This window comes from Coregonus clupeaformis, unplaced genomic scaffold (assembly GCF_020615455.1).
Source record: "Coregonus clupeaformis isolate EN_2021a unplaced genomic scaffold, ASM2061545v1 scaf0217, whole genome shotgun sequence".
Classification (NCBI taxonomy): domain Eukaryota; kingdom Metazoa; phylum Chordata; class Actinopteri; order Salmoniformes; family Salmonidae; genus Coregonus; species Coregonus clupeaformis.
Window position 1 is genome coordinate 8,236 of NW_025533672.1, and position 16,973 is coordinate 25,208.

The 16,973-nt window shown below is 41.6% G+C and overlaps 1 protein-coding gene and 1 long non-coding RNA gene across 2 annotated transcripts in view; one reads left to right on the plus strand and one right to left on the minus strand.

Annotated features, from left to right (window-relative positions):
* Positions 1–6,474: 6,474 nt before the first annotated feature.
* LOC121554054 lies at positions 6,475–8,957 on the plus strand. Its single transcript, XR_006658421.1, has 4 exons — positions 6,475–7,050; positions 7,202–7,357; positions 7,497–7,591; positions 7,680–8,957. It is a non-coding gene; the product is annotated as an uncharacterized LOC121554054 (long non-coding RNA).
* A 4,577-nt stretch (positions 8,958–13,534) lies between these two features.
* The window catches only part of LOC121553862 (GTPase IMAP family member 4), a gene marked incomplete at its 3' end in the record, with an annotated part of 40,659 nt that continues 37,220 nt past the window's right edge, over positions 13,535–16,973 (minus strand). Inside the window, exons 6-7 of the mRNA XM_045214215.1 lie at positions 14,046–14,191; positions 13,535–13,730 (exon numbers count right to left, since the gene is read on the minus strand). Of these exons, the coding sequence (XP_045070150.1) occupies positions 13,535–13,730; positions 14,046–14,191 (342 nt within the window). The remainder of the gene's footprint in view (positions 13,731–14,045; positions 14,192–16,973) is intronic.

Genomic DNA, 16,973 nt, shown 5'->3' on the forward strand with positions numbered 1-16,973 from the left:
TATTTGTGACTGTCCTTGTCTATCAGTGCTGTGTTATTTGTCATGTTTTGTGTTTTTTTGTTGACCCCAGGAAGAATATCTGCTGCCTCTGCAAAAGCTAATGGGATACAAACAAACAAACAAGTGTGTGTGTGTGTGTGTGTGTGTGTGTGTGTGTGTGTGTGTGTGTGTACTATTGACCAGTGAAGTCTTGCAGACAGAGTATCAACAGGAACAGAATCTTCAGAATCCTTCCTCTTCCTTGAGCCGTTACTTCTACTGCAGCCAATCAAAAACATGAAACAGATGATGACCTCATTACAAAATTCAAAGTCCACATTTCTTCGGTGACTCATCCCAGAGTGTTTGGCAAAGTTCCAACGTTTACAGATGAGGATAAACTAAATTATATATTTTTCTCAGCTATTTGACTTTCAAACAATAAAAACTATAAACTATAAAAAGAGTAATGATATGTGGTATAACTGTCGATAAACACAGTACATTCCCTAACAACGTAGCCTATATCAGGTGGACATATTTTACTTATATGCATATCAAATGAGGATCTAAACATGGCTATTATTCTACCGTTGCCTGGCTGCTACGTGTCAAGACCAGATAGACCAGTTAGAGGTTGTGTTCCCATTAACATCACAGCTACTGTGTAAACAGACAGGAAAAGTTCAAACTATAATTAAGTGGAATCAGTATAACTGAAACCAGCGCTTAATGTGTCGGAACACAAAGGGTGCGTTACTCTGCTCAGACGTTGCTGACGCCAGATCTTACAACGCCTGGATAGGTATTTTACATATCAGCTAACCACATCATGTGTTTTAGCAATCTGTCAGTCAACCATTGGTTGATGCATGCAACGTCTAAGCGGTGGAGCGCGACCTTAGTCAGTACTGACAGAAACCTGCAGGTGTGTCCTCACAGCAACAACCTGCAATAAGATGGTTGTTGACCCAAGATCGGCCCCCTTGAACAAGATACAGTATACTACACTAAAGTCTAACCATGTTTCTCCTTTCACTGTTCTACTATATTAAAACGTGTATAAATACAAACATACTGTACAGCATAATGTGATTGTTAACAGCTACATATTGTTTTGACATTTTGATGATAAGTGATGTAATCATATGATTATTTATGCATAAATGTTAACAGACCTGGTATCAATAAAATGTCTACTTTATATTGCGCTACAGTTATTCAAATACTGTAGAGTAGATTGTTGTACAAAATTTAATTAGTAAGGTAGTTAAGTTTAATACTCACTTTTAGTGTGGTTGCACAGATCTGTTAATTGTTGTTCCATGTTGTCACTGAGAGAGCTGAAGCAGCGCCCAATGTGCTGCACCTTACATTCTGTTAAGTTTCATTTTCCCAGCAACTAGTCATTTCAAGCCAATGAGTGTTGCTAGGCAAACATTATTCTACTCAGGAGCAGGCAGAGTCTGAATTGTGATTGGGTGTCGCTGTTTAACCTTGGCTGCTTGCCAGAATCAGAAGCTAGGCCACGTCCATGGGTGAAATGAAATGTGTTGGACACATAGACATCTCCTTCTGGTGTAAAAAAAAAAGGTTAAAAATGAAATAACAAATAAAACTGAATTTTCAAATGTAACTACACTGTAAACCCTAACAGTGTCATGCAGTAAAGTATTGGGTTACGCTAACGTGCATGTAGCATTTCCCTTTCCTGAACTCAACTATTTTGGTCCTCTGTAGCTCAGCTGGTAGAGCACGGCGCTTGTAACGCCAAGGTAGTGGGTTCGATCCCCGGGACCACCCATACACTAAAATGTATGCACGCACGACTGTAAGTCGCTTTGGATAAAAGCGTCTGCTAAATGGCATATATATATATATTTTTTTTTATCTGTATACTGTAACTGTACTCATATATTTTAATTGTACAGCCCGACGACGTCCGACGTCATGTGCGTCAACAACGTTCTGCGCTGTGGTGCGTCTCAAAATGTATTGACAAAGATGGCTGCTCGATTCAAGCGAGGGAATTTCAAATATCATTAAGGATTTTCGTAGTAAGAAGAACAAACGTCTGGCGGAGAGTTTTGGAGTAAGGGGCTAATTAACCAACTGTTTTGACAACTACTGTATGTTCAAACAGGTTTTAGTGTGTGGCTGTAACTAAATAGTCCCGTTTGTTAGCTCCGGTATTGGCAACATCAAGCCGAAGAGGAAGATTAGCAAACAGCTGAGCAAATATTAGCATTGGACAGTTCACGTTCGTATGTTGATTGAGTTTTAGTTATTAGTGAGTTCTATGGAGATATCATGCAATTCAGTTTAGCTAACGTTAGTCTAAGTTATTTTAAACCGCTGCTTGACAAGTGCATGTTTTGAGAGCATGTACAGTACGGCGACGGCACGGTTTTAACGTTATACCAAGGGTGCAGCAGCATCTAGTTGGTGCCATGTTGTTAACATAACCATCATCTCATGCTGCAGCGTGGTGGTCATATGTTTATTGAGCACATTGATCTGGGGAGTTATAAATTATCAGCACATTTGAAGTTTTAATTCCTTGCTGTGTAAAAAGTATTCCGTTAAATCTGTGCGATTTGACTTCGTAAACCCACTAGCTAGTTTACTAAACTAAGGAACTTACATTGTGCTTGCTAAATAGATAATTGCAAAGCATTGATACATAGCATGTGGGCTAGCTAACATTAGCCATCAAGCGAAGGCCTGTTGATTAAGTCCATCGAGTGCTCTATTTTCTGATTTAGTTGCATCGACCACATTGTTTCTTCCTCCCTTAAGCTCAGAATGGTGAGCAGCAGTCCTTAATGCCGTACTTAAAAGTATGTCTCAATGGAAGGCTGTACCATTTTGAGTATCCAGGAATATCTGTCCCGTGATGCCATAAAATACAGGAAGTAGCCTAAACGGGATTCTATTTAGATAAATCTAAGTGACTTAAGGAATGAACACTATTTTAATTTGACTTTCAGATTTTTTATTTGATGGAGTAGAAATGTCAGTTGTGTGCTGCCTCCTTTGATACCAGAGCTAAATTACTTAAACACTACCGTTTGAAGCACAGCTTTTACCCAAGAATAAGCCCGCTACCATGTCTTTATCATGATTGCCTGTGCGCATTTCAATCCATCAATGCACTCAAAATGTATGTATCTCGATTCCATCACGTGACAGCGAGAGATGTAGATTCAAACCTTCTCAGAGGTAACACACTTACGTCACTTAAGGGGACATTTAAAAAGCCATGAGGCGGTAACGGTAACATGCCCATTTAAGAATTATGATTATAGCACTAATGTATACTCATTTAATGCCCACAAGAGCAGGAAAGATGCAGTTGCTGTTAGTTCTGACTTCTGTGAAGATGTTGTATGTGTGGAAAGTGATATTCTCCCAGTCACTAGCTCAGTTGACCCTGATGAAGAGTGTCCCATTCAGAGTGCAGACACTTTTGACCCCCCTGAGTTGTCAGTTTGACACAAACGAGTCGAGAGCTCAGTTAAAAAATAAATAATGTGTGCCTCTATTTTTTAAAATGCAAAGTGTTCTCCATGTTTCTGACTACGCAACACAGGAAATAGTTGAGCACTTGGGGCAGATATTTTCTCTCTCTCAACCTCTGGTCAAGGAAGCAATAAAATATGTATTACTGAACAAATGAACACACCATCAGTGATGCTGCCCTTGACAAAGTAGTCGAGGCAGTCGTGGACAGCAGTGTTTTGCCAGTGTCACTGCTAAAGGTGCAAAGATGTCAACTTCTAAGCGCAGGAAAACCTTTGTTGAAAATAACTACCCTCTAGTCATGCCAGTGCAGTATGTTTCCTGAACTCAACTTAGCAGGCTTTTTGGAATCGTTTAGTGCTGACTTTGTGTGTTGATTCTGTACAGCCACTCAAGACCAATTTTAAACCCATGATGTTGGTGAGGCAGAATTGAGTAGGAGAACAAGAGCCAGCCATGACCTTAACGTGCAAGATGTTGTGGATGGGAATGGTCAGTCAGTATAGTGTCAAGCGTGACTGTGTTTTGAACCATGTGTGGTTTCCCTCCTGATATACTGCATGATCTGCTCAAAGGTATTGTGCCTGTTGAGTTGGCCCTTTGCATCAGTGAGATGAGACATGTCTGAAGTATTTCACTCTTGAGTATTTAAACCAGAAAATGGCTTCCATCCCATATCAGTACGCAGACAAAGTAAACCGAGCACATCCAATCCCAAAGACATTTGCAACCAAAGGGACTATCGGTGGAAATGTTTATGAAAATGCAACATTGCTCAGACTGCTTCCTTTACTGGTTGGTAGTGATGTGCAAGATGGAGATGGAGCGTGGGTAGTGTTAATGGATTTTAAAGATGTCATCAAGCTTGTGTTGTCACCAACATTTACAGCTGAATCAGTGATCATAGACAGACTCTGCAAGAGGTCTTTCCTGGGTTTAGACTTCTAACCAAGCACCATTATGTTGAGTATTACCCTGAGCTCATCAAGTGTTATGGGCCTCTTGTACACCTTTGGACCATGAGGTTTGAGGGTAAACATGGCTTTTTCAAAAGGGTTGAGCATGACACTCAGAACTTCAAGAACGTCCTGAAAAGTGTCAGCCAGGCACCAACACGTGATGGCATATTAACTCAGTGCACCATCATTCTTCAAACCACATACACTACCGGTCAAAAGTTTTAGAACACCTACTCATTCAAGGGTTTTTCTTTATTTTTACTATTTTCTATATTGTAGAATAATAAAATACATAAAAACTATGAAATGACACATATGGAATCATGAAGTAACCAAAAAAGTGTTAAACAAATCAAAATAGATGTTATATTTGAGATTCTTCAAATAGCCACCCTTTGCCTTGATGACAGCTTTGCACACTCTTGGCATTCTCTCAACTAGCTTTACCTGGAATGCTTTTCCAACAGTCCTGAAGGAGTTCCCATATATGCTGAGCACTTGTTGGCTGCTTTCCCTTCACTCTGCGGTCCGACTCATCCCAAACCATCTCAATTTGGTTGAGGTCGGGGGATTGTGGAGGCCAGGTCGTCTGATGCAGCACTCCATCACTCTCCTTCTTGGTCAAATAGCCCTTACACAGCCTGGAGGTGTGTTGGTTCATTGTCCTGTTGAAAAACAAATGATAGTCCAACTAAGCCCAAACCAGATTGGATGGCGTATCGCTGCAGAATGCTGTGGTAGCCATGCTGGTTAAGCGTGCCTTGAATTCTAAATAAATCACAGACAGTGTCATCAGCAAAGCACCCCCACACCATAACACCACCTCCTCCATGCTTTATGGTGGGAAATACACATGCGGAGATCATACGTTCACCCACACCGCGTCTCATAAAGACATAGCAGTTGGAACCAAAAATCTCAAATTTGGACTGCAGACCAAAGGACAAATTTCCACCGGTCTAATGTCTATTGCTTGTGTTTCTTGGCTCAAGCAAGTCTCTTCTTATTGGTGTCCTTTTAGTAGTGGTTTCTCTGAAGCATTTATTTGAGCTGTAATTTCTGAGGCTGGGAACTCTAATGAACTTATCCTCTGCAGCAGAGGTAACTCTGGGTCTTCCATTCCTATCCCAAATAGGGATACCCCCCCTACTTTGTCACAACACAACTGGACTACATTGAACAAGAGACAGAAAGCAACACTGTTTACTAAGGCACTTGATAGCACTGATTTATGTCAATGGCATTTATGTATCAGTGGGAATGGATGGAGGACTCCCTCAGCTCTGCAGAATTGAACAGATCTTCCTTGTGAATAATAATGTTTCCTTTCTCTGTAGAACATTTGAGTCCTACTACGTGGAAAGGAATTGTTGAATAAAGGAATATGCTATGAAAAATTGATCATAAAATTCAGTTTATCTATAATTTTCCTCCCTCAGAAGGCAGAACCTACACTCCAGACCTTACTTCGTGTCCATATAGCAACGGATATGGTGGGGAAGATGACCCTCCCCTCCCGTCCACAGTCGGTGGATGACCTGAAGATCATCATTCAAAACAAATTGAATTTGGCCTATGACTTCACCCTTCAATACGAAGACCCTGACTTCAATGGCCAATTGAGCTGTCTAGTGGACATTGAGGAGCTTCCTGTGAAAGCTGTCCTGAAGGTAATCAGATCAGAAAGTGATGCCAGCTCAACCGGAACTGGAGACACAGAGATACTGCCCCACGCCAGAGAGTCTCCAGAACTGGAGACACAGAGATACTGGCCCACGCCAGAGAGTCTCCAGAACTGGAGACACAGAGATACTGCCCCACGCCAGAGAGTCTCCAGAACTGGAGACACAGAGATACTGCCCCACGCCAGAGAGTCTCCAGAACTGGAGACACAGAGATACTGCCCCACGCCAGAGAGTCTCCAGAACTGGAGACACAGAGATACTGCCCCACGCCAGAGAGTCTCCGGAACTGGAGACACAGAGATACTGCCCCAGAGATACTGCCCCAGAGACACTGCCCCAGAGACACTGCCCCACGCCAGAGAGTCTCCAGAGCGCCTAGAGAACTGGCCTGATGGTTTTCCGGTGCCATCTTTTTCTTATGATATTGAGCACATGCTTAGAGAGGTAAATACTCACTATGAGAAAACTGGCAAGACTATTAAAATAACAAGAACCCACAAGCATGACGTTCTTGAGGACATAGCTAAAGCAATACACAGCTTCAAGGCCTATCCGAGCGGTGGAGAAATGGGCAAGGCTGCCGACGTGCTTGTTACCAAGCAACCATGTCTCAAAGAAGCAGGGAGTCGGTCTGGATGGTGTGCATGGATGACTAGTCTGAAGTTCAAGATGGGGAACTATCGGACCAAGTTGAGCAGAGCTGGAGTTCCTGAGGTCTCTCTGAATGCAGGGAAGAGGAGCAGAAACAACCCACTCAAACATCAAGAGACCCAGACGAGCTGAGGTGAACTGCCATTAATAGACAAACTGATGCAGACGACTTCAACGAAATGAGATGGTCAATGATGGACCGCCAGTGAAAGGGTTCCTAGAGAACTGGCCGCCCCTTTCGCCTGGAGTCTCAGGTAAAACAGCTGATATCCTTCCCCTTTCTCTTATTTTGTCTCTGTCTCCCTCTCTCTCCCTTTAACCCTCTTCCCCTTTGTGAGATCTTTCTTTCGGTCAACATTGTGTTCGATGTGGCTTTTGTTTGTGGATTGTTGAATTTTTTTGCAGGTGTGTGCAGAGTTCCAACGCATAACAAACATCAATCTGAAGAGCCGATTCTACGCCGAGCAAGGCAGACTGATTGCCTTGTTCAGGCAGAGGGCAGCATGGACAGGCCGTGCAGCAGAGGCTATGAGAAGCGTCTTAAGGATCTATGATCTCCAGGTAGGTAAAAAAGGAATACCACTCTGAGCATTCAAACATTCATTTTATTGTATTCACCATAACAGCGCATGGCTATAGACAAGCTATATTTTTTAACTTGTTAAACTCTGCTCTGCACCATGTCTGTGACTCTTAAAAGGAGCAACTTGACTTGAACACCAGATGCACTGTTGCCTTTCGTGGTGTCCCCATTGACCTTCGTGAGGAAATCACTGGATTCCTCAAATCTGGAATGTAAGTAGTTCCTGCATACAGTCTTAACAGTTAACATCTTAAGTTTGTTCACTTGTATGGTAAAACACTTCATTTATGCATGTTTCAGGTGGAGGAAACTGAAGAGCCAGACATTAGACACACCTGTCGCTCTCATCACAGTCGTCGGCAAGAACTCAACTGATCATGTCCAGTTCAACCCAGCGAGGATTGCTGTTGTGCTAGAAGGTGACATTGTAATGAATGATCTCCCCAGGATAGCTGATGCAATTATGTTGTTATTTGGTTTGATTTACACCTTGCATCTGAGTTATCCCAAGCAGCTGATCCACACTTTTGACTTCATACAAAAAGTCCTGATGGGCTTGGATGATGGGAAAATGCTAAAACCAAAGCTTTTGTCTCTGAAAAATGACCTATTGGAGCAAGAGTAATGATGTGTGGGTATTTGCCTTTAGAGGTATTTACCATCATTGAGGTTCTAGACATTGTCTCCAACTCATGCCCTTACATGGCAGCAAGGCCTTTCTCGTTGATACGTCTTTAATGTGTGGCTCCGCATTGTCCCATCATTGCCTTGTTAATCGCAGTATAGACTCACACAGACAGTGTTTCCAATCAAAAACCCTTCATTCTTTAGAAGTTGTAAATGTTTTCCTTTCATTGTCATTGATGTTTGACAAAAACCATGTCCAGTGGATGTTCTTTTTGACCACACAAATGTTTTGGCTGTTCTGCTCTTCAGTAGAACTCAATAGAAACAGTGTCTCTATCTGTACTGCTGCTGTCAGTCAGCTGTTAACAATGTGGAGTGCTTGATGAGATAAGCGAGAGTTGAGATTTGATATCCACTCCAAATAAAGTTGTAACACTATTTTCTGAGGTAAGCGAGAGAGTTCATATGCACTAAAATATAGCTGGAACATATTTTCTAAAATGTATGTATTACAACGGTTATAACAGTTAATGGTTTTTGATCATGGCTGCAGCTTTAATGTGCGTCTCCTCATTTTTCCAGTTATTGTCTAATCGCTGCAGCCTCATATACGGACAATGTTTCCAATAGAACATTCAATGACACTATTTGGATAGTCCATCTGTAGATGGTCTATAGATGCTCAATTAACTATCAACAAATGTTAAATTAGTATCAACAAACCCTAACATATCAGCAGAGATGCAGTTGACATTTTCTTAGTTTCTTGATAGTTTGAGCATCTGCAGGGGACTATCCAAATGGTGTTACAGAAAATTCTAAATTCTTTAGAAGTTAGAAATGTTTTAACCAGGTGTCCATCCCACCATTTCATGCTGGAGCGTAAACGTAAAGCCTACATGATGAGATTGGACAAAAGAGCGAGATTCTTTTTTTATTTGTTAAACTGCAGCCAAGCATCGATGATCATGTCACCAGAATAAGACCCTTCATATTTATTGGAAAGGAGCATCAAGCTCATCACCTTGCACTTTCACCACAATTTATTTCATCTGTGGCCTAATAAACATTACATTTAGCAGACATTTACATCTTATCCAGAGCGACTTACAGGAGCATTTAGGGTTAAGTGCCTTGCTTAAGGGCACATCGACAGATTTTTCACCTAGTCGGCCCAGGGATTAGAACCAGCGACCTTTCGGTTACTGGCACAACGCTCTTACCCACTAAGCTACCTGCCACCCTACATAAACTGCATGCTTTCCCGACAAGTCGTAGTGGGAGGACCACACATGTCATCGTGTGACTCCAAGTTTACTTCAATATGATGGTTATTATATCAATATCTGCCCATTAAAGCGTTTCCACTGACATTTCTCAAATAATTAATTTTACAGAGACAAAAAGATCCCACCTTGTCTTTACTGGCATAAAAAGGTAAGCTGGAAACATGGTTAGTGTCACATTTGGTTATTGTGTTGGAGGCAGGCATTTTGTAAAGTTGAATACACAGGCATGGGAATATTAAAGTCTGGTTTGAGTTTTCAAGAGCATTTTAAATGGTTTACTTTATTTGATTCAAATTTTTATTTTGTACAATTTATATTAATAGTAATCTATATTATTGCTTTTATATTATTCAAGCCTTAGAATAAAGATTCCTTGAATGCCTGAACATTGACTGACTTTGAGTTGTGTGTACTAAGAATATAATATGGGTTGGTAAGTTTTGAGTTAATAGTACCTAACTAAATCGAGGTAATCTGTTTCCAAAAATGGTTTGAGTAAGGTCATAAGAATTGAGTTTCATTGAAGTTAATATTTTGAGATGGTACGACTATTGCACTACTCAATGAAGTTGAGTAAAGATAAAGCATAGCAATTAAATGTATAAAATTATTTAAACAATATTTTAAAGTTAAGTACAGTTTTACAATTTTTTTTGCATAAAACTATTAGGTTGAGTACAAGTAATTCAAAAATAATTAGGTGTGACCTTACTTTTGAGTTTGTTAACAAAAATATGGAGGTAATCTGTTTCCTAAAAAAATTGAGTTCACAAATGTATTGGGTTTTACAGTGTATACAGTTGGCTAGCCTGGTCCCAGATCTGTTTGTGCTCTTTCCAACTCCATAGAGTACCACAGTATGTGTCATAATACCCATAAAACCTAGCTGTCAAACAGGGAAATGGTTCCAATCGTTTTTCCACCATTCATTTTTCCCATAGAGGATATTAGAAACACTTTACTTGACACCCAGCATCATAATACATTATGACGATGTCATAACATGACATAACTTGTCATAACCTGTCATAATATGGTGATAACACTGTCATTACATATATTTAGACCTGTTGTGACATATATTACTACCGGTAAAAAGTTTTAGAACACCTACTCATTCAAGGGTTTTTCTTTATTTTTACTATTTTCTACATTGTAGAATAATAGTGAAGACATCAAAACTATGAAATAACACATATGGAATCATGTCAGCCGCACTAACGTGTCGGAGGAAACACCATTCAACTGACAACCGGTGTCAGCTTGCAGGCACCCGGCCCTGTCACAAGGAGTCGCTAGAGCACGTTGATCCACGGAAAGCCCCACCGGCCAAACCCTCCCCTACCCCGGACGCCGCTGGGCCAATTTTGCGCTGTCCTATGGGGCTCCCGGTCACGGCCGGTTGTGACACAGCCTGGGATCGAACCCCAGGCTGTAATGGTGCCTCAGCACTGCGGTGCAGTGCTTTTGACTGCTGCGCCACCCAGTATTATACGTCTTTCCTGAGACCAGGTTGCTTGTTGCGTCATAACAACAAAGGAGAATTATGGGGATCATTTACAGTGGTGATTAGGATTACTAAGATAATCAATGTACAAGGTTATGTGAATTGGGTTAAGGTTAGAATAAGGGTTAGGGGAAGGGTTATCTAAAATGCTACAATTGTTCCAGACGCTCCTTGATCACACAACTTTTACATTGCTAGATGGTTGCAGTATACACCCACCCATAATCCCCAACCGACCTCCCTCCTTGTCACGGTTTCGGCCGGGGCGGCTCCTCCTCCTTGTTCGGGCGGGTTTCGCCGGTCGTCGTCTCCGGAGTTCTAGCTGCCACCGCTCGATGTTTCTTGTATCAATTGCTTTTTTCTGTTAGTCACACCTGTTTTGTGTTAGGTCTCGTTTAGCACCCTATTTAGTTTCCTTGTTGTTAGGTTTGTGTTGTGTGTGATTGTTCTTGTCGTGGTTGCGCTACCCGTGTCGGTATGCTATTTTTCCTGAGCTTCCTCCTTGTTGTGTGAGGAGAGATTTACGCACCTGTGTGTGCGCTTGTATTTTACGCCTGTGTGCGTCTTTTGCCTCCGGGCTGTTCTGGATTACTTTTCGTGCTCAGTAAAGTCTTGTTGGACTTACCCTCTGCTGCCTGCGCCTGATTCTACACCACACCCATACACAGCACCGTGACACTCCTATTGTTTCTGTCTTAACTAACCTACTGTCTTTAGTAACCAAACATAACATATCATACTTATTGGAGGTGCACAGATTTACGTAAAAAAGTGAGTCCAGTGATTGAGTTCAAACTATGATAAACTCTATATGGGACCAATCCCGATTTATGAATTTATGCCTTTCCTACACACTTCTCAGTATTTGGTATTCAGACTTAGCTTATTCAGTCGCGTAACGCTCTCTGCAGGTGTGGCTACCTTGCGTGCTCAGAATACATTTCATTGATCACTCCCACTTGCTTGCCAACAGAGGGTTGGCCAGCAAGTGGCCAGTACATTTTCAGTACATTTATCTTAAGCCATCCCTTTAAATACGGTGCACCTTTAATGAAAATGTTGTTGACAGACTCAATAGAAAACATAGAGAACAGGTTCAGATCAATGAAAGAAAGACATCGATGCATATTAATCTCCGTTTCAGTACCAACTAGTACTGTAGGTTTAAAAATATTATTATTTAGGCACATTTTAGGGTTAAGAAAGTATCATAAAACATTTTTGTTTGGAGAGCCTTTACGCACAAAATACTGTATATTGATGAATAAAAAATACAATTCTTAAGTTCAAGGTCAGAATATGCATAGAGAGAAAAGTGCATAAAATGGGAATTACGTTCCATTTCCATGTGCTGAACTCGGCCTATGTCATTGTTAGTAATTTTTTAAACTATTGAATATCTAAACATGGTCAATTTTATAAACCTTTTGAAGTTACAGAACTATAAATGAGAACTAGTCTTTTTCAGATTTTTTAACAATGACAATGTATTTGTAAAGAAATTCTTAATTCCAAATCAAACTTTATTTACATTTAAAGTGAATTTAAAATCTCAACTCACTTTACAGGAAAAACAATAAAATGCAGGAGATAAAACACAAGCAGGAAGCAATAAAATAGATTCATAAAGGGAAAAAAATGTAGGAACATAAAACAAAGAATGATCTGAAAGAAATGATCTCAATTATGTATAGGTGAAAGAGCATATTGATGTATAGTGTATATATATTGAAAGAAAATATTAATGAAAACAGCAAGATACTTGGCATTCATACACCTTGACTGCTAATCCACAACTGGCTCTGATTTTAACCTCTTCACCCCTTGACCATTTCATGAACCCTGACCCCTCACCATTACCTTTTTAATGATACCAAGCAACAAGAATGTTGCCAAACATGACAAAACCTCTCTATATTTCTGATGACTCATACATCTCAAGTCAACTTTAGGTGAGTGTCCTGAATGCCCTACTTGTCATTTTTCTCTGCAATTTTCTGAACTACCGCTGTACCTGTCATAACATGTCTAGCTGTCATTGAAGGTGTAAATCCCAACATAACTCCCAGACCTACACCAACTACTTCTATTAGAGAACTTATCCAATCTTTGTTTGCTTTTCTCTGTGCTATGATCCTTTCCAGATCCTCCTGTCTCTTCCTCTCCTCCTCCTGTCTCTTCCTCTTCTCCTCCTGTCTCTTCCTCTCCTCCTCCTGTCTCTTCCTCTTCTCCTCCTGTCTCTTCCTCTCCTCCTCCTGTCTCTTCCTCTTCTCCTCCTGTCTCTTCCTCTCCTCCTCCTGTCTCCTCCTCTCCTCCTCCTGTCTCCTCCTCTCCTCCTCCTGTCTCTTCCTCTCCTCCTCCTGTCTCTTCCTCTCCCCCTCCTCAGACTGTGCTATGATCCTTTCTAGATACTCCCATCTCTTCCTCTCATCCTCCCGTCTCTTCCTCTCCTGTCTCTTCCTCTCCTCCTCCTGTCTCCTCCTCTCCCCCTCCTCCTCATAATGTGCTATGATCCTTTCCAGATACTCCCATCTCTTCCTCTCATCCTCCCGTCTCTTCCTCTCCTGTCTCTTCCTCTCCTCCTCCCGTCTCTTCCTCTCATCCTCCCATCTCTTCCTCTCCTGTCTCTTCCTCTCCCCCTCCTCAGACTGTGCTATGATCCTTTCCTGATCCTCCTGTCTGTTCCGCTCATCCTCCCATCTCTTCCTCTCCTGTCTCTTCCTCTCCTCCTCCCGTCTCTTCCTCTCCTCCTCCTGTCTCCTCCTCTCCTCCTCCTGTCTCTTCCTCTCCTCCTCCCGTCTCTTCCTCTCCTCCTCCTGTCTCTTCCTCTCCTCCTCCTGTCTCCTCCTCTCCTCCTCCTGTCTCTTCCTCTCCTCCTCCTGTATCTTCCTCTCCTCCTCCTGTCTCTTCCTCTCCTCCTCCTGTCTCCTCCTCTCCTCCTCCTGTCTCCTCCTCCTCTCTCTTCCTCTCCTCCTCCTGTCTCCTCCTCCTCTCTCTTCCTCTCCTCCTCCTGTCTCTTCCTCTCCTCCTCCCGTCTCCTCCTCTCCTCCTCCCGTCTCTTCCTCTCCTCCTCCTGTCTCTTCCTCTCCTTCTCCTGTCTCCTCTCCTCTCCTGTCTCCTCTCCTCTCCTCCCATCTCTTCCTCTCCTCTTCCAGTCTCCTCTCCTCCTGTCTCCTTTCCTCCTGTCTCTCCTCCTGTCTCTTTCTCTACTCCTCTTTGATCTTATTCTGAGTCTCTTCATACATCTTACTGGTGTAGTGATGTCCTCCATTCTTCTCCACCATCTTCCCTATCTTGTCCAGCAGCTCTGTGACCTGAGTGCGGTCCTCACTCTCTCTATTGTTAAAGACATGAAACCTGTTCTCATAGACTTTGATGAGTTTCTGAAGCTCATCACTCTCACTCAGGAATGTCATCACTGGTTTGCCGTCCAGTTGATCGGGCCCAGTGAACAGTAAGATTGTGAAGGGAGAAGCGTCTGCTCCTGACTGATGTCTTGAGATGTTGCTTCAATATATCCACATAATTTTCCTTCCTCATGATGCCATCTATTTTGTGAAGTGCACCAGTCCCTCCTGCAGCAAAGCACCCCCACAGCATGATGCTGCCACCCCCGTGCTTCATGATTGGGATGGTGTTCTTCGGCTTGCAAGCCTGCCCCTTTTTCCTCCAAACATAACGATGGTCATTATGGCCAAACAGTTCTATTTTTGTTTCATCAGACCAGAGGACATTTCTCCAAAAAGTACGATCTTTGTCCCCATGTGCAGTTGCAAACCGTTGTCTGGCTTTTTTATGGCGGTTTTGGAGCAGTGGCTTCTTCCTTGCTGAGCGGCCTTTCAGGTTATATCGATATAGGACTCGTTTTACTGTGGATATAGATACTTTTTTACCTGTTTCCTCCAGCATCTTCACAAGGTCCTTTGCTGTTGTTCTGGGATTGATTTGCACTTTTCGCACCAAAGTACGTTCATCTCTAGGAGACAGAACCTGAGCGGTATGACGCCTGCTTGGTCCCATGGTGTTTATACTTGCATACTATTGTTTGTACAGATGAACGTGGTACCTTCAGGCATTTGGAAATTGCTCCCAAGGATGAACCAGACTTGTGGAGGTCTACAATTTTGTTTCTGAGGTCTTGGCTGATTTATTTTGATTTTCCCATGATGTCAAGCAAAGAGGCACTGAGTTTGAAAGTAGGCCTTGAAATACATCCACAGGTACACCTCCAATTGACTCAAATGATGTCAATAAGCCTATCAGAAGTTTCTAAAGCCATGACATCATTTTCTGGAATTTTCCAAGCTGTTTAAAGGCACAGTCAACTTAGTGTATGTAAACTTCTGACCAACTGGAATTGTGATACAGTGAATTATAAGTGAAAAAATCTGTGTGTAAACATTTGTTGGAAAAATTACTTGTGTCATGCACAAAGTAGATGTCCTAACCGACTTGCCAAAACTATAGTTTGACTGTATTGCTGTTATGATCAGTATTGTGATGTGTCATGGGTGGGGAAGAGAATCAAACTGAGAATTGCATTATTTTAGCTTAAAATTTACATTCATGGGAATTTTATAACTGAAAAGATTTGTTTGGGGAATTTTCTAAATCCTTTCAATATTATTCCTTTCCATTTGGCTATATGCCTGGAAATGCCCTTGACCAGAGTAAAGGATCCTAATTTCAAACCCTCCAAAAAAGTGTTTAAAATTAGACCAAATGGCAATACTGGAAAAGTATCTTAAATCGTTTCTTGCAATAGCCCATGTGTGACTTTCAATAATATTTCTCTGATTGGTGTCACCTCGTTAGTTAGTATGTGTTACACCTGTGCTGGCTTGTCATGTCATTTGTCCAAAGGTGTTTCACCTGTGCTGGCCAGGTGATATTTCAGAGCGGCTGGCCCAGTACTTCAGGTGGCTTGAGCGATATGGAGGGTTAACACCTTTTAATTGTCTGTTCCTATTTGATTTCTGAAAAACAAACCTTTATCTGAGCTTCCCTGTTTTGCTCCACTTTTTGGTTTGTTTCCTGTCTTTTAGTTTGGTGTGGATTTTTATTTTGTTTGCCTCTTCTGGGGGCAAATTTAGTGCGTCTCATGGTGTGTGTCTTTTAGGTCCCAGTTGTTGTTACTAGTCAACTCAGTGGACTCCCCCATGAATGTCTTTCAGAACCCGTCCTAGAACCCCACCTGTTTCGTTTGGGTTGTTGTTAGTGTCTCTGTGTTAGTTCCCCCTTCTTTTTGAGCATCAATTTTTGGTTTCTTGCTGGGGAATATAACGGCCATAAAGCAACTGAGGAAAAACTGAAATGATTCTGAGTATACCACTTGAACGAAGAAGAACAATTACATTTTTGACAATTCCGTAAAACATCCACTCCATCAGATATTTTGTCTAACGTCTACTCTGTCCAAAGAAGCATCGAATCTGTGAAACCAAACAGGAAATGTTAAAATTCCAATGCAAGCCATTGGTTTTGGTTCACATTTTATTGTATTATTGTGAGAAATTAAGAGAAATTCTAGAATAGTATATTTTGAGGCTTCTTCTCCAAAGTTCTCCTGGATCCACTTCACAGTGTTCCTCTCCTCCTCTGTGGACCTCGTCAGTCTGATGACCAGCAGGAACATGTTCTGGCTTGTCTATACATCTATCTCACTCTTCCTCACCTTTTCAGCGAGCGTTGTGTCAAAGACACCAGGGCCCGGTTTCCCAAAAGGCTACGTTCATCGTTAGAACCTTTCGAAGGAGCATCGTTAAATCTCAGCTGGTTCCCAAAACAATCGTTACTAAGGTTGCTCTTGAAAACACTCGTTATTGACCGACTGCCTCAGACCAGGCTACATAGACCGATATATTGGAATTATATTTAAATCAATTTAATGTTAATTTAATTCAGTTTTCTTTAGCTATTTGTATGCTAGGCTACTTGTCTGTAATTTTTGCAATATTTTCATGATGTGTAACATGTGCCAATGATGTGCCAATGATCTTGATTTAGTGCATTATAATAGGGTAAGCATTTGTTTAAGCCGTCTCAATATACAGTGGGGAAAAAAAGTATTTAGTCAGCCACCAATTGTGCAAGTTCTCCCACTTAAAAAGATGAGAGAGGCCTGTAATTTTCATCATAGGTACACGTTAACTATGACAGACAAATTGAGAA